At 49.0% G+C, this 25,568-nt stretch overlaps 1 protein-coding gene across 1 annotated transcript in view; it reads left to right on the top strand.

The window, feature by feature from the left end:
* Nucleotides 1-4,187: 4,187 nt before the first annotated feature.
* Nucleotides 4,188-25,568, top strand: part of LOC142818214 (uncharacterized) — a 43,056-nt gene continuing 21,675 nt past the window's right edge. The window contains exons 1-3 of the mRNA XM_075912884.2: nt 4,188-4,351; nt 11,273-11,473; nt 18,409-18,522. Of these exons, the coding sequence (XP_075768999.2) occupies nt 11,287-11,473; nt 18,409-18,522 (301 nt within the window). The 5' untranslated portion in view covers nt 4,188-4,351; nt 11,273-11,286. The remainder of the gene's footprint in view (nt 4,352-11,272; nt 11,474-18,408; nt 18,523-25,568) is intronic.

The raw sequence follows: 25,568 nt of genomic DNA, 5'->3' as shown, positions 1-25,568 counted from the left end.
TGCATCATGCCCTGAACAGACCCCTGTCCCAGAACCAGGACAACTGTCACTGGTCCTTACCTTGGTGATGTTCCACACTGGTGTAGACCAGCTGTGTGCTAGACTGGCTAATCAAATTAGCAATTGCCTAATTGGGCAACGACAGGGCTTAGCAGATACCATCGCAGATTAGTTTGGGCCTGGAAACTCTGTCAGCAACACTTACGTTATAGGCCATAAATTGTATAGAATCCAGGCTGGTAAATGCAGTAATATCCAGGGCCTGTAAAGGCCTAGACACCAGCCAAGCCAACCGATTGATCCTGAATAGTTTGAAGGATCTGTCCAGCTCTGTGTCCACTTCACTAAACCTAACCAGATATTTGGACCAGAGACTGATTAGATTGTTAATTAATGGAACTAAATTAAAGAATTAGAAAGCCAGTATTAAAGAATAGGATAGCTTTGACCACCCAGCCCTTATGGTGGTGAGTCCCCATCTCCCCCGTGCCTACCCATGGGAGTGGGGAAGTAAAGAATCCATGAGGACCCAAAGGCCCACAGATGGCAAATGGGAAAACAGATTAGATACTGTGGTGCAAAGATTAAACAATCGGCAGACCCCTACGGGCAGTCCGATCAGTAAGAGATTTCTTCCCTACAGGGAGAACCTCTCCTAGCCACACTGTGCCACTCAAAGATTCTAAATATGCACCTGAAAACACTGTGGTAATCAAACACCCCAGTTTAAGAATGCAAATCCGCGTACTGCACTCCTACAAAGGAAAAGGAGTCTGGACCACTGCAGACGCTGGGCTAACACCAATAACCATTACTGAGGCTTGGATTGTATCCAAGACCGGCGAACTTTTTTGTTTTATTACAGGAAACTGAGGCAACGGCCCTGAACAGTGCTCCAGTGGGATGTATCCCTCCCAGCGCTGGTGTGGATCCGGGAAACCATCATGAACTTTTTGTATATATACTGCTTGTTGTTGCAGCGCTTGCAATCGCTGTTGTTATAGACTGAACTATAGAAAAAGAAACCTAAGCTGAAGCAAGACATAGTACTTCAACTCGCCATGGTCTTCTTCCTCATCCCAACTGCTACTGCTGTACCAGAACACCTTACTTAACTCCTCTACAAGACTGGGAATCGAGTTTGTCCCTCTCAGCCCAAAACAACTGATGGAACAAGAGTGACATCTTCCAATGGAGGCCGGTATGGTTTGATGACAGCGACCACCGCAATCCTCAAAATAACTTTGGGGGGAGGCAAGGGAAGTGGCAATAGACTGTATGAGGTAAGACATGCTGTAACTAAGAATGTAAACATCTCATGGCTAAATTAGTTAGCCTAAGAGCTAGAATTTTCCCTAACTCCTTTCCTACACTTTATTTTAACCACTGTTCTAACCATTATAATTGTTGTAATCATTTTCTGCATAGCTCTATGTATTGTGCAATGCCTAGTTAAAGCAGCTACCTTTTTTGTGCACATTCGATATACAGCACTAGGAAAGGACCCTAGCCAATTCCTAGATCCTGAACCTTCTATTCCGGCCATCGGGCACTTCTAGATTCCCCCAAGGTGGGCAAGAGGTGCTGGTATCACCGCCATCTTGTATCCTGGAATGTGGTGTGTCGTATCAGGGGGTGGAATGTAGCCAGACAGAAACCCCCCCTTGTAACATCCATTTTTGCTTGCCTGGAGCATCCAGGGCACACAGAGCAGAAGGCCCAGGCTGTGTGACCGTGAATGGCTGTAAACAGAGATACGCCAATTGCTGACCAAGAGGCTGCCAAGGAGTGCCCTTGACTCAAACCCATATTGATACGAACACACATCCATCTGCGGGGGGAGGAATCTCTCGCCCAGTAAAAAAATGTCTAGTGTTCACAATTTAGTTATCTCTCTTGCAAGTGTAAATTAACTTGAAACTTGCTTGTAAGAACTGGCGCCACAAAACGGACCAGTACAATTCGGCATCTTAGATAAGAAAGAGAATACGGGCCCCCAGGGGTATAAAGATAGGTCCAGCAGCGCATTTTCTCTGAGTGTCAATCTACCATCTATCTGCTGGTCGGGTTTGGTGTTTGATCTCCCGAGGTTCCAAGGGGACGCCCACCTCGTATTCGTCTTTCCTAGGAATTGAGAGACCGGCCCTGGCCTGACACGCTGGAGTCGAGAGGCACAGAAAGGGGTAAAAATTGTACCTGGATGTGGTCCTTTGCTTAAGTATATATATACATAGACTTAGAGCTCTTTAAAGATTAAGCTGTCACTTGGTACCATTATTTCTATTCTCTATCTTTATTTTCTTTGTAACCATTTTTGAAATCTGTATTTGTTAGCATTTAAGAAATAGAACAATAGCCATTGTAACCATATGCTTTTATAAGTCTTTTAATAAACCTGTAACTGTTTAAGCTTTAACCTGACTCCTTCAGTTGCTGTAACAGAACCAAGCACAATTTAAAAGAACTTCAGCCGGTCATAAAGGGACAGACATAGAGAGAGCTTGGGTGTTTGGATCTGTGTCACTCCCAGGTGACAAGATCCGTTGGGGCACCTTTCCAGCCTTTCCCAGGCTGCCCACTGCGAAGGAACCCCTGTGTTCTAGCAGTTAAAATCTAAGGTGTAATAAGCTCTTCCTATATAACGGGGCGTCTGTTGGCCTGCTGGCCACCCTCTGCGACGGGACCCCGGTCCTAGCAGTAAAGACACGGACGTTAAACCTTTTCTCGGAAGCATACACACACACACTGCCCTGACCGTTGGCTGACAGCCGGCCAGGCCCTAGCCCTGGGCGCCTCAGGGGCACCGCGACATGCTGCCAAGCCGGGCAGGGGTGCTCCCGGGCACCTCAGGGGAGGCACACTGTGCTGACGGGCCAGGTGGGGGCACTCCCGGGTGCCTCAGGGGCACCACGCTGTGCTGCTGGGCCGGGCAGCGGCACTCCTGGGCACCTCAGGGGCACCATGCCATGCTGCTAGGCTGGGCAGGGGCACTCCCAGGCGCTTCAAGGGCACTGTGCCGTGCTACCATGCTGGGTGGGCACGCTCCTGGGTGCCTCAAGGGCTGCCGTGCTGGGCGGGAGCATTCCCGGGCACCTCATGCTGGGCCATGCGGTGCTGCCAGGCCGGGTGGGGCCCAGAGCACAAAAATGGCTTGGGCTAGCCAGCCAAGACATGAAGGTGTGCCTGGGCACACCCTGCACGCATGCCTATGGCTCTCTCCCTCTGGAGCACCTGGCATTAGCCACTGTGGGCAGACAGGCCACTAGGCTGGATGGACCTTTGCTCTGACCTGGTCTGGCCAATCTGATGAGACTTTTAGGTTGACACAGAAACTGACAGGAGGCTTTTAAATACTCAACAGCTGTGTCTAGACTGGCCAGTTTTTCCAGAAAATCAGTCGCTTTTCTGGAAAAACTTGCCAGCAGTCTACACTGGCTGCTTGAATTTCCGCAAAAGCACTGACTTCCTACTGTAAGAAATCAGTGCTTTTTGTGGAAATACTATGTTGCTCCTGTTCGGGGAAAAGTCCCTTTTGTGCAAAACTTTTGTGCAAAAGGGCCAGTGTAGACAGCTGAGATTTGTTTTGCACAAAAAAGCCTCGATCGCAAAAATGGCTATCGGGGCTTTTTTGCCCAAAAGCTTGTCTAGATTGGCCACAGATTCTTTTCCGCAAAAAGTGCTTTTGCGGAAAAGCGTCCGTGCCAATCTAGATGCTCTTTTCCAAAAATGCTTTTAACGGAAAAGTTTTCCATTAAAAGCATTTCTGGAAAATCATGCCAATCTAGACACAGCCAAAATGTGTCATAGGCTGCATATGGCTGCTTTCCAGCATCCAGTCACCTCCCCACAGGGTTTGCAGGGACAATGAATTAGCCCAGCAGTAGCTTTCAGAGCAGAGCCGCCCCTGTCTTGGGAGGAGAAATAACCCTCCTCCTCAATGGTCCCCCAGCTCTGCCTTTGACTACTCAGCAGGTAACTTTTACCCCGCCGCGCACAAGGGTTAGCAGCGTCTCCCCGCGAGCTCCTCTTCTGCCCCCCTCAGACGCTTGCTCTTCCAGGCGAGCCCGTTACCGCCCCTGCAGACTCCGCTCTTCCCCTGCTGCGCGCGGCTCCTTTTAGCAGCCCGGGGAGTGCAGGGAGTCTTGGCAGTGCTCCTGCGCATGCGCCTTAGGCCCTGGGCAGATCCATGCGGCTAGGCAGATCCCCTTGCAGCGTCTGACACCGCCTGAAGCTGGGCAGCCGCCTCCGCTGTGGTCACTGCGCATGCGTCGCGCGCTCTGGAGGCGCCGTTGTGTCCTTATTCGCTGCTGCAGCCGCCGCCGGCGGGACTAGAGGGGCCGGAAGAGCTGGGGTGAGGCGGGGAGTCGCCTGGGGGCACCGGAATAGGGGGAGCGTCGGTGGGGGCGGGGCAGACCGGAATAGGGGGAGTGAGTGTGGGGGGGTCAGATAAGATACCTCGCGGGCGGGCAGTGGGGGCTGCGTCCCGCCCAGATTGCCGGGGAGCGGAGTGCGCACGCGCTGGTGCCCCGCTCTTGTGCGTTCATGGGGGGGCGGGGCTGGACACGCTCGTTTCCCGGGGAACCGAACACGCAGAAACTCGCTGCGGCGAGAATTGTCCGCGGCCCGCTGGAGCGTCCGCCCCGCGCCTCTGCCCGGCCCGGCTCCCGCCCGCTACAGGGACCCGCCGCTGTTTTCCCTCCCGCGGAGCGCGACCCTGCGCACACGGGCCGGGCTCTTCCACCCTCCTCCTTGGGGCAGGATTGTCCCACAATAAAAAGAATTTCCCGTCCAGCCCTGTTTGTCAGACCCATTCACACAACCCCCGCTCGCTCCTCGCCAGCGTCCTTGGCAAATTGTAATGGAGAAATATTCTGTTGGGTGCACAAGTACAGAAAGGGGAACAGAGGCAGGTAGTAGTGATAGAAATGTAGCCGTGTTAGTCTGGGGTAGCTGAAACAAAATACAGGACTATGTAGCACTTTAAAGACTAACAAGATGGTTTATTAGATGATGAGCTTTCGTGGGCCAGACCCACTTCCTCAGATCAAATAGATTTTTTTTAAATTGTATCCTTTGGTATATATGGTTGTGACTATTTTCTTCCACTATTTGATCTGAGGAAGTGGGTCTGGCCCACGGAAGCTCATCATCTAATAAATCATTTTGTTAGTCTTTAAAGTGCTACATAATCCTGTATTTTGTTTCAGAGGCAGGGAGGTGATAAGTGTGATAAGAGCACAGAGAAAGTTAGAATTTGGAATAGGACTTACGAATCCCTGACTCACAGGTTTATACTCACATTACTAGGACAAATTTTAAAAAAAACAAAGGAGCACCTTAGAGACTAACAAAAGTATTAGATCACACCTTATCTAAGTGCTGGATTAACCTCAGTTAGTCAACTATTCTATCGTCTCTAGGCAGCCCCTGTCTGGAGGGGAGGGGTCTGAGCTCCCAGACTCCACACAAGCTGGAACTGAGCCAGGCACCCTGCCTGCCTGGCTCCTAATACACTTTAAATGCAGAGCTGTAGTGGGGATAGGTCCAGGACCCAATGCAAAGCGGGACCAAGCTGGGTTGCTGGCCGACCTGTTAAAAAAATTACTGGCGGGGGAAGGGCGGAGTGCTTGTAGTCACATTAACCTATAAGCTTTTGCTTATCAGTTAATCGACTACACTATTACATCCCCACTTTATATACACTTCTCTACCATCTGCTTATACACCAATGTGTTATAACATGTCCAACTGTATCATTTTGTCTCCTGCATATCTTGGAAAACTATTTAAAACTAGAGGACTTGGAACTATTACCAAACTATTAATCTGAGTGCAAATGGAAGTTAGGTTAAAAATGATGAAAATCAGTTTCTGTGACTACTCCAAAATCTGTTATCTATTATGCTCTGCCTGTTTAATATAGTACTCCTTTCTAGAAGTTAATGCAAAAACAACAGAATGTGAATATGTACATATGTACATAGACAAAAAAAAAACCCAATCCTATGTGTCTTGTGGAAGAGGGGGTGAAATAATGTCAGACTGAAAATAGAGTAGTGTCTTCAGCAAGAATTTAATCTAACCCCTTTGTATCTAGAACTGCAGCCAGGATGGGTTGTGTGGCGGTTGCTGGAACTGGAGCCAGAGCCACAGTGTTGCTTCCCAGTAGGGATAGCTGCACCATAGCCTTGGCTCCCACGCCGGCACATGGGGCATCTGCTTGTCATGTGGCCTTGCCCGGGGAGCAGCTGGGCAACCACTGGAGGTAGGGATGGAGAGGGTCTGTTCAGGGCAAAACTGGCCACATTAGTGCATCACACAGCTGGCAACAGGGCCAGGAGAAGGACCAAGGTACAAAATCAGGGAAGGTAGTGGAGTTTAGAACAGGACCTAGGCCCTGCCAGCCAGTGGCAAGGGGAAACCCCATGATAGGAAAGGAGTACAGGAGATGGAAATAATTGTGGAGGGGGTAGGGAACCCTCTACAGTGCTTGCAAAAATTGTGTGTGGGAGCAAATGTATTGTTTCCCAGTTCCAGGATGGGGCATTTCAGAGCCACTTCCTAGAACTGTGATGAAAATGGCACAGTATCCCCCAAGGACTGGACAAGGAAGCTCTTCTCTGCCTGATAAGATGGATTTGCCTGCTAAATGGGATTCGAAGCAGTGATACAGTCCCTTCCAAATGCTGTAATGGTCAGACCTAGTCTTGGGGTCTAAAAGAGTCCCTAATGGGTTTCTGTGTATGCTAACAGCAGAAGTGGGAAACCTTTTTGGGTTGGGGGCTGCTGACCTACAGAAGAATCAGTTGGGAAATGAGAAGCAAAAGACAAGCAAAACAACTGATGTGGCCCCCAACTGAGAAGTAAAAAGACACCTGTCACATTCTCTTCACACAGCAGAGCCTTGAGGGGTCCAGGCTGGTAGATTTTGTGTGCTCCAGCCTCACAGGGGGCTAAAGCACCATTGTGGGCTTCCTAATATTCGGAGGAGCCCTGAGACTCGGAGGGGGGGGCGGATCCAGGCAAGCTGGGGGCCACCGCATCTGGCCCCCAGGCCTGAGGTTCCCCACCCTTGGCTTAGAGCTTAAAAGGAGTTTGCAAATGTGTTCCACTTCGGGATTGTAGAAGAATGGCTACTTTAAAATCCATTATTGAATATCCAGGAAGGTTAATGATAGAAATGTAGCCGTGTTAGTCTGGTGTAGCTGAAACAAAATACAGGACTATGTAGCACTTTAAAGACTAACAAGATGGTTTAATCTATTTGATCTGAGGAAGTGGGTCTGGCCCACGAAAGCTCATCATCTAATAAACCATCTTGTTAGTCTTTAAAGTGCTACATAGTCCTGTATTTTGTTTCAGGAAGGTTAAAACATTCTCTAATAGATTTGTGTGTGGTAACTCCTTGCATATTCAATCATAGATTTAAAAGTAGCCACCCTTCTACAAATTCAGCTGTCTCACTCTAATCCGGTGATACAATTATTTTGGAGTTTGTTTACAATTTCTATACTGACTCAGATGCGAAGTTAAATATTAATAGTATGAGAGCTCTGATACTGATTGTAAAGCTAATGATACTATTTTGCTATCATGGGCATTTGCCTCTGAATGTCTGCAGCCCCCCATATGTGTAGCTATTATGGAAAGGCAGTTAAAACATTTCAGACTAAAGGAATTAATGTAGGTTTTTACTCCATTTCCCATTAGCACATTATGAAGGGTTTGTCTCTGTGGTATGATGCTAAAGTTGTGTAGTTACAGAGCACAAGTTGCAGCACCTTAAATCTGAGCCATTTCAATGTTTACTCTGTTCAGTTTAAATATATTGTTTTTTTAAATAGGCTGAAAGCTGACTGACTTCCAATATAGAAGTCTGTTCATTGAGAGAAATTGCTGCATCCCAGGAGCTCCTCAGTCTAGTAGATGCAGCTCAGTGAAAACCAATCACTGGAAGCCGAAGCCAGACAAATACAGACTAGAAAGGAAGCACAAATGTATATTAAGGAGGATGATTAATTGTGATCAAATGAATGAAGAACTGGTGGATTCTCCATCTCTTGAGGTTTTTAAAGCAAAGCTTGACGACTTTCTGGAAAATATGCTTTAGGGAATATGTTTGTCCTGGGGTAACAAGATTAAATACAGTGGCTTGTGACCCTGATGAGACCAGAGTACATGAAATAATGATCTCACCTGATGCTGTGAATCTCTGATTCTTAGGAACTCATCCTGTAAACATTCAGCACGTGTTTAATATTAAATATCTGAATGGTCTCCTTGACTTCATTTAATCTCTGTTGGTTTAGTCTTGATGAGAGGGTCTAAGTCTGTGCTGCAAATAAATGGAGGAAGACTAGGGCAGTGGTCCCCAACGTGGTGCCCGCAGGTGCTGTGGTGCCCGCAGGTGCCATGGCGCCTGCCGGGGCATTTATGTGCACCCACCTAGTGACCAGGGCTGGCCCGAGCCATTCTTGCGCCCTGGGCGCCCTGGGCGCCCAGCGCGCGCACTGCCCCGCCCCCAGGTGCCCGGCAGCCCCAAAAGGTTGGGGACCACTGGACGAGGGGCTTTAAATACAGCAGCCTAAACTTAAACATCTGCATCCATATTCAGACAGGTGAACATGAGGCTTGTTTATCAGAAACATTGGGTGCTCAGAACCAAATCCCATTGTTGCAGGCACAGTAATGTTGAAACTCAAGCCAAGTATTGAGAGAAATGAATATGGATTTGAGATCTTACTTGTCTGTGCTGTTAATGGAATATCCAGAGGTTGGCAGCATGTGACATGCATGCCATAAGCGACATGTAAGCCAATTTTTTGTGGCACGCGAAAGCTCAGCCATTCCCAAGCCTGTACTGTGACTTGAGCCTCAGCCGTGCAGCTGCAGACTGGAGCACCAGCTCTGACTCCTTGGTGGAAGGCAGGTGGGCAGGAGAGGCACACATGCGTCCTTGGGGATGCCCCTGCCTGGCCTCGCCAAGCAGCTTCCGGAATCTAAGACAGGTGGGCAATAATTTTTGCCCAGGAGCCACTTCAAAAATTTTTGAAGTAGCCCAGGGCCACCCAGGAAGGGGTGGGGTCTAAATGGGAAGGGCCCCACCCCCAGACCATGAGTGGTCTAGGGGTGGGGGAGCCCCTTTGCCCCCCCTTCCCACTAGCCACCCATGCCCTGGAAGAGGCCTGGGGATGGGAGAATGTGGGAAGCCTCCACCCGCCCTGTGAGGAGCATGTGACACTTTGAAGTGCCACGGGCTCCTCGCAGGGCTGGAGCAAAGCAAAAGAAGCTTCACACAGCTCCCTCACCCCCAGGCCCTTATTGGCCTGGGGGTGGGGGAGCGCGCAAAGCCTTCTCTGCTCTGCTTCCATCCTGCAAGCAGCGCATGGCACTTCAAAGCGCCACATGCTTCTGGCAGGATGGGAGGAGGCTTCGCACACTCTCTCGCCCCAAGACTCTAACTGGCCGTGGGGCAGCAGAGCAGCAGGGCCTCCATGGGCCGGATCCACCCGCTTGCCAGGCCGGATCCAGCCCGTGGAGGCCCTTTTGCCCACCCTGGATCTAAAGGGGTAAACCCCTCTTTCTCCCACTACAGGATCTACCTCCTGCTTCAGGAGGGGGCAGGGCATAAGAACATAAGAACGGCCGTACTGGGTCAGACCAAAGGTCCATCTAGCCCAGTATCCTGTCTACCGACAGTGGCCAGCACCAGGTGCCCCAGAGAGGGTTGACCGAAGACAATGATCAAGCGATTTGTCTCCTGCCATCCCTCTCCAGCCTCTGACAGACAGAGGCCAAGGACACCATTTTATCCCCTGGCTAATAGTCTTTTATGGACCTAACCTCCATGAAATTATCTAGCTTCTCTTTAAACTCTATTATAGTCCTAGCCTTCACAGCCTCCTCTGGCAAGGAGTTCCACAGGTTGACTACATGCTGTGTGAAGAAGAACTTTCTTTTATTAGTTTTAAACCTGCTACCCATTAATTTCATTTGGTGTCCTCTAGTTCTTCTATTTAGGGAACTAATAAATAACTTTTATTTATCAGCCCTCTCCACACCACTCATGATTTTATAGACCTCTATCATATCCCCCTTCAGTCTTCTCTTTTCTAAACTGAAAAGTCCCAGTCGCTTTAACCTCTCCTCATATGGGACCCGTTCCAAACCCCTAATCATTTTAGTTGCCCTTTTCTGAACCCTTTCCAAGGCCAAAATATCTTTTTTGAGGTGAGGAGACCACATCTGTACACAGTATTCAAGATGTGGGCGTACACATATATTTGGGCAGATCAGGGCTGGGTGGTCAGTCACACATGTTGAGCCGGGGCCCAGGTTGCACGCTGCTGCTCCCCGTGAGCTCAGGAGTGGGGGCAGGGAGCCCCTTTCTCAGAGCCCTGCTGCACCTGGAGCCGCAGCTTACAAGTTAGGGGTGAACCCTGGGTAAAGGGCTAGGCTGGACTGGGAAGTGACTGTCCCCCATCCCCTTTCCCAGCCCCTCCTTGCCCCAGTGCTGCTCCCCAGGGCTGCAAGTCCCAGTGCTGCTGCTATGCCTGTGAGTGCACTGAGGAAAACAGGGATGTGGGGGGCAGAAGGGAGGTGAAGGAGAATGCAGGAGCAGGATGGAAAGGGGAAGGATTGTACTGAGGGAGGATGGGGTGATGCTGGGGGATCAGGCTACAGGGAGGGGAATCATGGGGCTGAGGGGAACAAGGCTAGAACAGATGGAAGATGTTGGAGGAGGGGAGATGGAATGCTAGAAGGGTTAGGTGTCTCAGCTGCGGGCAAAATCATTGAGGGTTGGGGGTTTTTGGAGGAGTGTTTTTCTCCTCACTTGTGTGGTCCCCAGCTGATTTTTCTGTGGGTCAGTAACTCTGACCCAATTAGGATCCCCACACCTGCCATAAAACATTGAAACCTTTTGTGTTGAACATAATATTTTACTTTATTTAAAATGTAGTTTGATAAATTAACATGAGAAAGTTAAAACACTTAATCTGTTTAATAACTTAAATTAAACCGTTCTCCCTACATGCAGCTGATTCAGAAAATATATTCACCGTACCCAGCCTGCACCCATCCCCCACTTTTCCCCGGAACACAGATCCATGAATAAGTCAAATCTTGGCGCACCAGTTCAGAAAAGTTGCCGACCCCTGACCTAGAATATAGCATGGATTTCAACAGGAATGAAATCTTGGCGGAATGGGGTGTGTAGAAAGGATTAAAGCCCCTTGCAAAATGTTTCCAATTGCCCTTCTTCTCCTGACAGACTTCAGAACACCCATGTCTTGCTTCAGCTCAGCCCATGGCCTGAAGAGCCATAGAAAGGAAATGGCTGTGGTGGAGCCAGTGACCTTCAAGGAGGTAGCTGTGTATTTCTCTGAGGAGGAATGGGCTCTGCTGGACCCGGGTCAGAGAGCACTCTACTGGGATGTGATGCAGGAGAATTATGAGGCTGTGAGCTGGCTGGGTAAGGATTCCTGTCCCCGGGGGTATCAGAACCTGGGTGGGCTCTGGAGCAGCTGGGTTGGGCTTGGTTCAGGGTCCATTATTGCCCCCTGCCTCCCAATGTCAGGAGTATCCATCCCAAAAATCATAGAATCATAGAGCTGGAAGGGACCTCAGAAGGTCATCAAGTCCAGCCCCCTGCCCAAGGCAGGACCAATCCCAACTAAATCAACTCAGCCAGGGCTTTGTCAAGCCGAGGCTTAAAAACCTCTAGGGATGGGAGTTTCCACCACCTCCCTAGGTAACCAATTCAAGTGCTTCATCACCCTCCTCGTGAAATAATTTTTCCTAATATCCAACCTAGACCTCCCTCACTGTAACTTGAGACCATTGCTCCTTGTTCTGCCATCCGTCCCTGTCTCCATCCTCTTTGGAACTTCCCTTCAGGAAGTTGAAGGCTGCTATCAAGTCCCCCTTCACTCTTCTCTTCTGCAGGCTAAACAAACCCAAATCCCTCAGTCTCCTTATAGGTCATTCACCCCCTAATCATTTTGGTCTCTCTCTGCTGAACCCGTTCCAATGTGTCCACATCCTTTTTATAGTTGGCGGCCCAGAACTTAGATGTGGCCTCACCAGAGCTGAATAAAGGGGAATAATCACTTATCTGAATCTCCTAGCAATGCTCCTCCTAATGCACCCTAATATGCCATTAGCCTTCTTGGCTACAAGGCACATTGTTGACTCATATTCAGCTTCTCATTCACTGTAATCCCCAGGTCCTTTTCTGCAGAACTGCTACTTAGCCAGTTGGTCCCCAGCCTATAACAAGGCTTGGGACTCTTCCATCCCAAGTGTAGGACTCTACACTTGTCCTTGTTGAACCTCATCAGATTTCTTTTGGCTCAATCCTCTAATCTGTCCAGGTCACTTTGGACCCTATCCCTGCCCTCCAGCGTATCTACCTCTCCCCCTAGCTTAGTATCATCTGCAGACTTGCTGAGGGTACAATTCGTCCCCTTATCCAGGCCATTAATAAAGATGTTGAACAAACGGTCCCAGAACCAATCTTTGGGGCATTCCGCTAGAAACTGACCGCCAACCTGACATCGAGCCGTTGATCACTACTTATTGGGCCCAACAGTCTAGTGAGCTTTCTATCCATCTTATAGTCCGTTTATCCAATCCATATTCTCTTAACTTGCTAGAAAGAATATTGTGGGAGACGGTATCAAAAGCTTTGCTAATGTCAAGTTATATCACATCCACTGACTTTCCCATCTCCACAGAGCCAGGTACCTCATCATAGAAGCTAATCAGATTGGTCAGGCACGACTTACCCTTTGTGAATCCATGTTCACTATTCCTGATCACTTTGCCCTCTTCCATGTGCTTCAAAATGGATTCCTTGAGGATCCCCTCCATGATTTTTCTGGGGACTGAGGTAAGGTTGATTGGTCTGTAGTTCCTTGGATTGTCCTTCTTCCCCTTTTAAAAGATGGGTACAACATTTGCCTTTTTCCAGCCATCCAGGATCTCTCTCGATCTCCATACGTTTTCAAAGATAATGGCCAAAGGCTCCACAATGACATATACCAACTCCCTCAGTACCCTTGGATGCATTAAATCCAGGCCCATGGATTTGTGTATATTTAGCTTTTCTAAATAGTTCCTAACTTGTTCTTTCCCCACCAAGGGCCGTCCACCTTCTTCCCATACTGTGTTGCCTAGTGCATTTGTCTGGGAGCTGAGCATTGAGTACTTCAGCTTTTCCCACATCATCTGTCACTAGATTACCTCCTTCATCCAGTAAGGGCCCCACACTCTCTCTGATCACCCTTTTATTGCTAATATGCCTGTAGAAACCTTTCTTGTTCCCCATCACATTCCTTGCCAGCTGCAATTCCGATAACTCCCCTGCATTCTTGAGCCATATATTTATATTCTTCCCTAGTCATCTGTCCAAGTTTCCACTTCTTGTAAGCTTCTTTTTTGTGTTTAAGCTCACCAAAGACGTCCCTGGTATGCCAGTCTGGTCGCCTAACATATTTGCTTTTCTTGCTGCACATCGGGATGATTTTTTCCTGTGTCTTTAATCAGGCTTCTTTAAAATACTACCAGCTCTTCTGGACTCCTTTCCCCTTCATGTTTGCATTTCAGGGAATCCTGCCCATCAGTTCTGTGAGGGAGTCAAAGTCTGCTCTTCTGAAGTCCAGGGTGTGTATTTTACTACTTTCCTTTCTTCCTCTTGTCAGGATCCTGAAATCTACCATCTCATGATCACTGCTTCCCAGCTTGCCACCCACCTCTACTTCCCCCAGTAGTTCCTCCATTTGTGAGCAGCAGATAAAGCTGTGAATGGCCCCTGGTCGGTTTCTTCAGCACTTGTACCAATAAATTATCCCCAACATTCTCCAAAAACTTCCTGGATTGTCTGTGTACTGACATATTGGTCTCCCAACAGATGTCAGGGTAATTAAAGTTGCCCACGAGAACCAGGGCCTACTATCTGTAATCTTCTCTCAGTTGTCCAAAGAAAGCTTCGTGTACCTCATCCACCTGATCCGAGGGTCTATAGCAGACACCAACCACAACATCACCCCTGGTGCTTCCACCTCTAAATTTAACCCATAGACTCTCAACAGTCTTTTCTCCCTCTTAAGTACTAGTGCTCCAAGCAATCATACTGCTCTCTTACATACAATGCAACTCCTCCTCCTTTTCTCCCCCGCCTGTTCTTCCTGAACAGTTTATTCCGTTCCATGACAGTGCTCCAGTCATGCGAGTCATCCCATCATGTCTCCGTTATTCCATTCAAATCATAGTTCTTCGACTGGGCCAGGGCTTCTAATTCTTCCTGTTTGTTTCCCAGGCTTCTCGCATTGGTGTCCAAACACCTTAGATAAACTAATTGATTGCCCTGCCTTTTCCATCCGAACCAGGGGTCCTCCTTTGTTGCTTTTCCTCCTTGTGATTCTTCCCAGCGTCTGACTTCCTCACTTACCAGCGAACCTGGTTTAAAGCCCTTCTCACTAGGTTTGCAAGCCTGCTCGTGAAGATGCTCTTTCCCTTCTTGGTTAGGTGGATCCCATCTCTTCCTAATAATCCTTGTGCCCGGAACAGAGTCCCATGTTCGAAGAAACCGAATCCCTCTCTGCGACACCACCTACACAACCACGCATTTCCTTCCTCAGTTCAACAATCTCTACTCGGACCTTTTCCTTGAACCGGAAGAATGGACGAGAATATCACTTGTGCTTCAAATTCCTTGATCCTTCTTCCCAGTGCTACATAATCTGCTATGACCCAGTCTTGACCGTATCATTAGTTCCAACATGGAGAAGCAGGAAAGGGTAGCGATCCGAAGGTTTAATCACTCTCTGAAGACTCTCCATCACATCCTGAGTGCAAGCTCCCAGTAAGTAGCACACTTCTTGAGATAGCAGTTCTGGGTGGCAGATGGATGACTCAGTCCCTCTTAAGAGGGAGTCCCTGACCACCACCACCCATCTTCTGGGGGTTGTGTAACCCCCATCCCTAGGACTACGCATCCCATGCCTTCCGGTAGATGGTGTTCCCTTCTGATTTCTTTCCTGAGAAGTTCCTGCCAAAGCATTCTCCACCTTAGTGCCTATGGGGAGAGCCTGAAAACGGTTACTTACCTCCACAGGAACGGGGGATACCTGAGTTCGGTGCCACTAGAGGTTCTCCTTCTAGAGGTTACATGCTGCCAGTTTTCTTCCTTGTCTTGTACTGCCCGGACTGGCTCTTCAGCCTGCTGTGCTTGCAGGATTACACGCTTCCTTCTATCGAGGAAGTCTTCATCCTCTCTGATAGCACATAGGGTTGATACTTGGGCTTCCAGTCCTCTAATTTTTTCTTCCAAAATGGTGCCCAGCTTGCACTTAGTGCAGATGAAATCCCTTTTTTCTTCTGAGAGGAAAACAAACATGGCACAGCATGTGAAGGTAACAACAACAGAGCTATCACCATCTATATCTGCCTTCCTTCTGAGAGATTCCTCAGTCGTTATTAAATGCTTCCTTGAAGGGCAGGAGTGTAGTGAAAAGATGTTGCAGAATAGTGAGTGTATCTCCCCCCGCCTTTCCCAACTCCCTCTCTAAACTCCCTGTTCTCAAGCTCACTCCCTGATAGCCTGTCCCCCTGACTAAGGCTCAACCAATGAGCAGAGGTTTCTAGATTTCAAAACCTGATTAGAAGCTCATGGCTTCCACCTGCCAGCCACAGCACACACTCCATGAGGAGGGAAGGCATGGGAAGGGGAAAAAAACTCCGCCAAACACAAGCTCAGCACACAGCAAGAAAAACACAAACCACACTGCAGACAGACCACTTCCCTTAAGGGTCCTGTATTAGCTTCCTCCTTTATCTGGAGAACTCCCTCTCCAAACTCCCTGTTAACAGCTCCTGTTCGCAAGCTCCCTGGCTCGTGTGTGAGAGACTGCCCCCTCAATGCCCCCTCCCACAGGAAGCAGATTGAGGGACATAACAATAGTTCTGCTCTTCTCACAGACAATGTCTTAATGTGCTTCCCCACTATCTTGCCCATGTTGTGCCTTAGCTGGAGGTGTCAGTGGAAGGTCCCAGGCAGGAATGGCAGGTACCAGAGTTGTGGGTCTGGGTCTGGCTGCTGTTAATGCCTGCAGGGTACCACTTGTGCCAGTGGGCTGAGCCCCTGGAAGGAGAGTGCAGTTCCCAGAGTCCTTCTTTGCCTATGGCTGATCTCTGTGACATGCTGGTTCCTGCCAGTGAGAGGGGCTGGGTGCTGGGGCTGAGGGAGGGTAGATGAGGCACTTCATGCTCCTCAAATGTTCTGTGGGGGGTAGCTCTGTAGTAGATAAATATGAGTAGAGCTCTCCTTACATTTTAGGCATGGACTGGTTTCCTTTAAAAAATCCAGCTTTATTCTCTCTGGGGCTCACTTGCCTCTGTGTGCAGTGGAGATAATCATATAATCTGTCTTGTCTTTTTAGAATACAATATCTTTGGGTAGGGATCTTTTTTTCCTATGCAAATGTCTGGCTTCAACCTCAAGAGACCTGTGTTCAGTTCTCTACCCTTGTCACAGACTTTCTATGTGACTTTGGTCAAATATCTTAGACTCTCTGTGTGTGGTTGCCTCTCTCTGCAATAGCTATTATAGTGTGTCCTTGTTTCACAGGGCTGGGGAAGGATACCTACACTTACGAGAGGTGATGCTCAGCTCCATATGAACACCTCGATAGCACAGTGGAATCTTGATTTACAACTGGAGTTCCCAGGTGCTGCTGGGAGTGATAATTTTGCTTTCCATAGTGGCTGCAGTGCCCTCTGAATTGCTGCTAGTGCCACCGAGTTTCGTTACAGCTGCTCAAGGGGGATCTTCCTGCAGCTCTGATGCCAGTGGCACTGGCAGGGCATGCGGCTTGCCCATGCAGCTCAGCTCAGGGTCGTCACTAAAGAAAGACCCAGGCTCCATTCAGAGGCTAAGTCACTCAGCCAGGTTTTATTATGAAGGGAGCAGCTTACTAGAGTTCCAGCTCCTCAGCCACAGGAACAGTGAGACTTGTCCCACCCCAACAGTGGTACCAGATCAGTCAGCAACTAGAACGCTGCCCCTCAGCCAGCATAAACATGCCTCTCCTGTGACTTCTCTCATATATTGACACAAACAAGATGCAGGCTGCATTCCATGTGTTGCTACCTCCCTTAGCCTTCTGCCTGTTTATTTGAACAAAAACATCCATATCCATTATTCCTTCATCCCTTCTGATGTGTTCCTGAGCCATCTCTTAAGACTGTGTGTTTGCAGTTACTGCAGAGATTGGTGTGTTTACTGTCCTCATCGCTCAGGAATGTGCTTGCCTGGTTAGTTGGTACCCAGTGCTACCATTCTGCAAGGCCCAGCTTGTTCTAGTTAAAAAATGATGGGACATAATTAAACAAGATAATCATAGTTATCATATCAGAACATTCCCATTGACATGGCACACGACACATTTGCACAAGATTTCTTGCAGTTATGTAACCGTGGTAGCCCAATGATCTACACGGTCATATTTTAATTCTATATCATCATGAGGGGATTGTCCAAACACTAAATGATGGTCCAAGAAGGAGGAAGGCCAAAGCTGTGAGGAATGCGCTCACAAGATGCAAACATATGAAGGGTAAATTCTGTGCAGTCCAAGGAGGGCACCAAATTGAAGGCCAGGCTTGCCACAAGCCTGTGTGGCGGGGAAGCCACACAAAGGCTGCTGCTGGCAAAGTAGAACTGAGGCTGCAGAGGGGGAACTGAGCAACAGCCACAAGCACTAGAGAAGCAGCACAGACCGGAACCACCATGACCGGCCGCAGGAATGGCAGCTGTTGTGGGCAGCTGGCAGGGCCCGCACAGGCAGTCGGGATTAGGAGTCAGGAGCGTAGGCAGAGCCTGAAGCAGCCAGCCAAGGGTTCACTTAGCTGCTTAGGCAACTTTTTTTGCCTCCTTCTGGCTCTAGTAGAGCATTTGAGCAAATGAGTGGGGCAAGCTCATCCCCCCTCTCCCCAACCAGGAGCATTATGGACAGAGCCATTAGGGAGCTAGAGATCTGCTAGGTCCTTTGTCTCCAAATCCTAGTGACCTGCCATTTGGCAGTTGCAATCTGAACTATACCTATGGTTCAAGCCTTCACTAGAACTCACCTTATGAGGGGTGTGTTCCTGACCTGCCCTGGGGGGATGTAACAGGCTATGAAGGAGACTGAGTTGTACCCTAAAGAGTGCAGCAAAGCGCTCAGCTCCCCTGGGCAATAAGCTGAGGTGGGTTTGTCATGGAATTTTGAACCACCCAGAGCCCAGTCTCTTCAAGGTGGGGAAGGAGCCTCTCTGAGTGCGCTACTCAGATCCTAGTTTTGGAAGCAGTAATGGCACAGACCTTAATGAACAAGATCAGCATTTTATTAATTGCTCCCCATGCAGGATTTCCAGTCTCCAAAGATCATGTGATTGCCTGGGTGGAGCAAGGGGAAGAGCTGTGGGTTCCAGATCTCCAAGTCTGTGAGGAAGGGGAAATCATCAGCAACACTCACGCAGGTGAGTAATCAGTTAAACTCATTCAGAATCCAGTTTCTGTCTCTTTATAGCAGGTGTCACTTGTGCTTCTTTGTCGAGTAGTGTCCCCGAGCGTGCTCCGCTCGAGGTGCTGGGCTCGTCTCGACACTGCAAAGCATTTTTTGGAGGATTTTTGGTAGCAGTAGCCCTACCGGACCGTGCATGCGCAACTGCTGCCTCGCACCGCTCAGCTTAGCGCGGAATGGTCTTGTCAGTTTCCTTTTAACCATCAGATGGAGTTAGGACGAGCTCCCCCTCCTGTCTGAGGAGATTAGCTTTAGAAATAGGGTTTTTCTCAGTTTACTGTTTATTAGAGTTAGCTTAGTTGTTTTCTTGGTAGTTTCAGTTCTATTTAAAAAAAAATTCTCATCATAGTTCAAGTTTTAAGTTTCAGTCAATAGATAAAGACTATGCCAGGATCACCTGGCTTTAAGAAATGCACCCAGTGCCAGGATGCCATGCTGGCATCGGATGGGCACTCGCGGTATAAAAAATACCTTGGACAGGGACATGTGCCTCTTCAGTGCAGTCACTGCACTAAGTTGACCGCCCATACCAGGCGGGACCGGGAGCTGAGGCTGAGGGTGCTTTTATTTAACAAAGCCCTTCAGATCTCTAAAAGGACTGAGCCGTCTTCCACTGCCTCAGGACAGTCTCCGCCCAGGACCTTTAACCCCTTTGAGAGGGGGAGTGTCGGAGACAGACTGGGCACTTCTGGCGTTCTGCCGACGCATCCCATTGACAGGATGGGCAAGGGCCGCAGCTCATCAGCCCCAAACTCTGCCCGCATCAAAAACCTGGTATCGGCACCTGTGAAAGGGCCGTGAGCTGACTCAGCACTGGCAACGGCTTCAACAGCCAGTTTGAAGATGGCAATGGCTGCCCTGGCACTGGCTTATCCAGCACATGCGCAGATGAGCGCAGTTGTGCCGGCACCCACAGCAGCGGTGCCTGCAACTGTACTTCCGCTTTCCTCAGTGCTGGAGGTGCCGACACTGGCATTGGCACCACAGGCAGGCACCATAATGCCACAGCCCTCAGTACCGACACTGCCTCCTCCGGTCCCTCAACTAACTACTCCTGTGGCACCTACTTCAACTGAGCTACAGCTAGCCTATGGAGACTGTTTCTTTACCACTCACCTCACTGCAGACAGCACCTTCTTCCCCTCTCAACTGCTCCATGCAGACCAAGGCACAACACAAGTCAAGACGGGTCTGAACACCATCGCTCACTCCAGACTGTGCTGTTTTTTCTCCTGGACCTTTGTCACCTACCTCATCATACACTGGCAGCCATCACTGCATTCCTCATTATAGATCAACAAGGGACCATTACTACAGGTCTCCTCATCACTCACCACCACGAAGATATTATCAAGCGCATTACTCTCGGTCTCCCTCCCGCTATTCCATGAGGTCTATTTCACCAAGGTCTTCAAGACCCTCAGGATATTCACATCGGTATGGAACACAAGAGGAGTATTCTCCGAGATGCTCACCGGGCTCATATCCTCACACATGGTATTATGACCGTTACTACCATGAAAGTCATTCCTCATCTGACAGGAGGTACCCGCATTCACGATCCCCGTGCCCCAGTAGACCGGTGTCTCTACGTCTTACATCATTAGAATCCCACCCTCTAACAGTTCCACCAATTCCTGCAGAGGACACTGCCTCGATCCAAACTCATGAAGAAGAGCAAGACAACCACACTCCAAATTAGGAACCTCAGAGCCCTAATTCACCTGCCCACCACTCATCTTTGTTGCCAGACGATGCAGTTTTCCCTGGAAATTTATCTCCAACTGAAGACCACAAGCAATTTCAAGAACTCTTTAAGAGGATTGCTCAATCTCAGAACATTCAAACTACGGATGTTCAACAAAAATGGCTTCCTTTACTTAAGAACTTGCAACCTTCCTAGAAATCAAAGTTGGCACATCCCTTTGATGATGCCATTTTGGAAATTGCCAACGACATCTGGCAAACTCTAGCTACATCCTTGCTGACCAGTAAACGATCGGATAAGAAATATTTCATAAGCCAGAAAGGTATGGAGTTCTTATTTGCTCACCCCCAGCCCAATTCCCTTGTCATGGATGTCGCACAACAAAGGTCCAAGACAGCACAGGCTAAAAATATCGCAAATGACAAGGAGGCCAAACACCTTGACCTCTTGGGCAGGAAAGTGTACTCTTCCGCCACTTCAGTGCTGAGAATGTGTAATTATGCAGCTCCCCTTGCAAATCACGATTTTGACAATTATTCAAAATTAGTTCTCCTTTTAGAACACTTACCGGACTCAAAGCGTCAATTTCTAAAGGTGGTAATACACAACAGCCCGAACAGCATTGCAGATCGCTCTTGACACTGCCAACTCAGCGGCGTGTGCCACAGCTATTGTCATAGTCATGCATCACGCTTCCTGGTTACATCAAGCTGCTGCCCCAAAAGATCTACTAAACAAGGTAGAAGACCTACCTTACCAAGGTAGAAGATCACCAGTCACTCTTTGCTCAGTCAACTGATCAGGTATTCCACCCAGGCAAGGATTCCAGCATGACTTTGTGAACACTAGTGACGTACACACCTCCCTGTAGACACAAGAAATACATGCCGTATAGCAAACAGAGGCCCTTCTCTTATGCAATACCTTGAGCCAGACCATATGAACAACAGAGGCCGAGACAGTGGCCGCAAAAGCAATGACAACAACCTAACAGAGCGCCCGTCCACCAGCAAGGTCGACAGCAGGTTTGACATGCTGATCGAGGGATTGTGTACCACCCCTTCGATGGAGGCTCCAGACAACATGCAAGGTTTATTCCATCATCGCCTGAGACCTTATCAACTCGGTTGGTCTCCTATAACCACCGACAGTTGGGTCCACTACATAGTTGCTTCAGGATACGTCATCCCTTTCAATTCCATTCCTCCTCCCTCCCCTCCCTTCCCTGTCCCTTTTTATAGGACCCTTCTCACGAGGCTCTTCTACAACAAGAGGTCTCTTGTTTGCTTACCATAGGAGCAGTGGAGAAGTTGCCAACTCAGTTTCATGAGAGAGGTTTTTACTCTTGTTACTTCCTCACCTAGAAGAAAACAGGGAGTTGAAGGCCTATCCTGGACCTACGACGGCTCAACCATCACCTGTGGAAACAATAGTTCAAGATGGTCATGTTAGCCTCTATCATCCCATCACTTGACAAAGGGGATTGGTTTGTGTCCCTCGATCTCCAGGACGCCTATTTTCATACAACAATACATCCTGCCCACAGGCAGTTCCTTTGGTTCGTAGTAGGAGCCAATTACCATTACCGAGTGTTACCTTTCGGACTTTCAGCAGCACCACGAGTTTTTTTCAACACCCTGGCAGTGGTTGTGGCTTACCTTCGTCACCTCGACATCATGATCTTTCCATATTTGGACGATTGCGTAATAAAGGCCCCCGCGCTAGATAAAGCTACATGGGCAGTTACTACTACTGTGCCGGTGTTCGAGACTCCCGGGCTAATAATCAACATTGAGAAGTTCTCCTTGACACTGACTTACGATCTAGAATTCAGTGGCACAAGACTCGATTCTCTGACCACAAGGGCCTACTTACTCATGAAGAGGTTCCAACTAATCCAGGGTTTGGTACATACTCTTTCAATTTCTCCCAGATCCCACATACTTACCTGTCTACAGCTGCTGAGCCATATGACAGCCACCACATGTGTGGTCCGGCATGCGAGACTCCACCTGTGCAGCCTTCAACATTGGCTGTTCACTGTTTACAAGCCCAGTACACATTGCACAAACAGGACAGTTCCTACTCAGCTGGGGAGCCCATTTGCAGCAGCATCAAGTTCAGGGTCTCTCGACGCCCCAAGAATCCTTGCAACACATAGGTTTCCTTGAGTTACGAGCAGTATTCAATGCTTGCAAACACTTTCTCCACATCATCCGAGGCCTTATGATCCAGATTCTCACGGACAACATATGCACGGTGTTTAGGCAAGGAGGCGCACGTTCACACTTCCTCTGTGCAGAAGCGTTACGTTTGTGGAACTGGGCGAATCAGCAGGGTATTACCCTGACCGCATTGTACCTTCCCAGCAAGGACATTGTTATTGCTGATACCCTCAGCAGGCACTTTCTTCCTCAACATGAATGGGAGTTGCACAACAAAGTCGTTCACTACCTATTCTATCTCTGGGGCTTTCCTGTTATAGACCTTTTTGACACCCGTCACAACAGGAAGTGCCATCAGTATTGCCTACGGGTGGGCATCAGCATGAATTCCTTGGGGGATGCCTTCCTCCTCAACTGGAATCATCACCAACTGCTCTACGCCTTTCCTCCTCTCCTGCTCATTCCAAAGGTGCTGGAGAAAATAACATTGGAGGGGGAAACAGTAATTTTGATAGCACCCTTTTGGCCCCAGCAAATGTGGCTAACACAGTTGTCGAAAATGTCAGTGGCCCAGCCACGACGACTACTGAGGCTGTTCAATTTACTGTCTCAACAATGAGGTACAATGATCCACCTGCACATCGAGCGCATGCACCTGACTGCATGGCTCCTTGCTGGCTCCAAGAGCATGAGTTAATCTGTTCTTCTTCAAGTGGTCCCCGTGGGTGCTCCACTCAAGGTGACGGGTCCATCCCAGCACCGCTGGTCGGAGGCTTTTCAGTAGCCATGGTTGGCCGGGCCGCACATGCGCAGTTCCAATCACGTGTTGTTCGCGCCCTTTCTAACGTCGCGCAGTCCGGCCCCTTTCCAGTTCCTCTCAACTGTTCTCAGTTGCTGGCAGAGCTCCGTTCCTTCTCTTCACAGAGATGGCTGCTCCATAAAGAAAAGTTTTAAAAATTAGTTTTCAGCATAATAATTTCTTAGGTAGTTAGTTGGAAAAAAAATTCTCCTACGGTTTAGGTAGGTAGTTAGTTGTTTACTGTTCATTCAGTTATAGTTGTTTTTTTCTGTAAGACATTTCCTAGGACCCAATATGCCCAAATCACCAGGATTTAAGAAATGCTCCCAGTGCAAAGATGCTATGCCGGCGTCTGACAGCCATGCCGCATGTATTCGCTGCCTGGGGAAATCGCATGTCCCACAGAAGTGCATACATTGTTCAAAGTTAACAGCCAGAGCATGCAGAAACAGGGACATGCGATTGAAATTAATACTCTTTGATAAGGCTTCAGATGCAGCCCCTTAGGATCCAGCTCCAGTACAGAAAAGTAGAGCGTCATCTCCTGGGGTGCTGGCCTCAAAAAAGAAAAAAGCTTCCCCTATCCATTCCTTATCCACCATTCCACGGTCCAGGCTGAGCTGAGACAAACGGCCAAACACTTCGGGGACTATTGGGCACCCACCTAGGGACGGGGCATGGGCTAGCCCCGGAGCACCTGCACCACTAGTATGCTCAGCGTCAGTTCTGGCACTGTCATCCGCATCGAAGGCGGGGCACAAAATGGCGGCATCCTCAGAATGGGAGCGATCGGCACCGCAGACGGCACCATTAAGATCCTTGCAACGCATACGTTTCCTTGAGTTACAAGCAGTATTCAATGCTTGCAAACACTTTCTCCACATCATCTGATACGGCACCGCTCTTGGAGCTGCAGGAATCACACAACTCGGCACCGAATATGTCACCAAGAAGCCCGAGTCAACTGGCACCGAGCCCCCTTAAGGCGGCGCCGGCGGCACCGAAAGATCGACATGGGGCAACAACGATGCAGGACCCTGGAGATCATCTTGGGAGAACTCCGGAGCCGGCACCTCACAAGACCCGAGAGACGGCACCGCCCTTGGCACCATGGCAGGACCGCCACGTTTCATCAGTGTCCGTACCGGCTCTGGCCCTGGGTTCTCCTCCTTCATCCACTTCACATTCACCAATACTAGTGACAGATGATAATGACCATCCTCCTGCTGAGGCTACTCATAACGTTACTTCAGTCCCCACAAAAGTGGCTAGGAAATCAGCACTGAGAATATCTTCGCTGTCTCCATCGCCAGTATTTTCACCAGCACCCTCTCCATCACCTCTCCTCCATTACTTGCCGCACGGCAGATCTCAATCCGGGATTGAGCTTCGGTACCGGCACAGTCCTCCATCACCAAGATGGTACTCGAGATCCCATCATACTCATGTCTACAGACATGGTCCACCTCACCACCAGACCTTACCTCATAGGTCTCAGTCTCCCACATGCTCCCTGCCTAGATCCTATCGGAGCAGACACGACAGTTCTTATTCCTCTAGAAGATCATCACCGGGGTATTCCGATTACCTGTTATGGGTCTTACTGCACTCCCTATAGCCATGGCACATCACGCTCATGTTCTCATTTGTGCTGCTGCCACTTATCCTCTAGCAGACAGCACTCATCACCTGTCTATTCACAGCAGAGGGCCCCTTCTCCGGGACCAACTCCTAACATCCCATCGCTCCCACCACAATTATCTGAGCCAGAAGAGGGATGGATTACGGACACTGAGGAGCAGCCACAAGATCTTCCACTGGCTGACCTTTCTTCATCATCCCCCGATGAGGCCGTCTTCATAGGGGACACCTCACCCCCCGATGATATGCACGAGTTCCAAGACCTGTTTAAAAGGGTTGCAGAATCACCGGACGTTCAGTTGTCAGCAATCCAAACTAAGCCATACAAGCTGTTAAAGAATTTCCACCCTAGGCAACAGTCCAGAGTCACTTTGCTTATTGACAAAGCAATTCTGGAGTCAGCCTCAGAGATTTGGCATACTCCAGTTTCGACCACACCAACATCTAAAAGAGTAGAAAAGAGGTACTTCGTTCCATCGAAGGGATCAGAATTCCTCTTCAGCCACCCCCAGCCAAACTCACTGGTAGTGGATGCAGCCCTGCAAAGAGCTAAGAACCCATAGGTGAAAAGCATGGGAGTAGATAAGGATGCCAAGAAGCTTGACATCTTTGGCAGAAAAGTCTATTCATCTTCCACACTGCTCCTCCGCATTGCGAACTATGCAGCACTGTTGTCCAACGACAGACAT

The sequence above is a fragment of the Pelodiscus sinensis genome, chromosome 19 (assembly GCF_052426305.1).
Source record: "Pelodiscus sinensis isolate ZL-2025 chromosome 19, ASM5242630v1, whole genome shotgun sequence".
In the NCBI taxonomy this organism is placed as follows: Eukaryota; Metazoa; Chordata; order Testudines; family Trionychidae; genus Pelodiscus; species Pelodiscus sinensis.
Note: the sequence above shows the minus strand (reverse complement) of the source record. Positions and strands in the feature narration are given on the sequence as shown.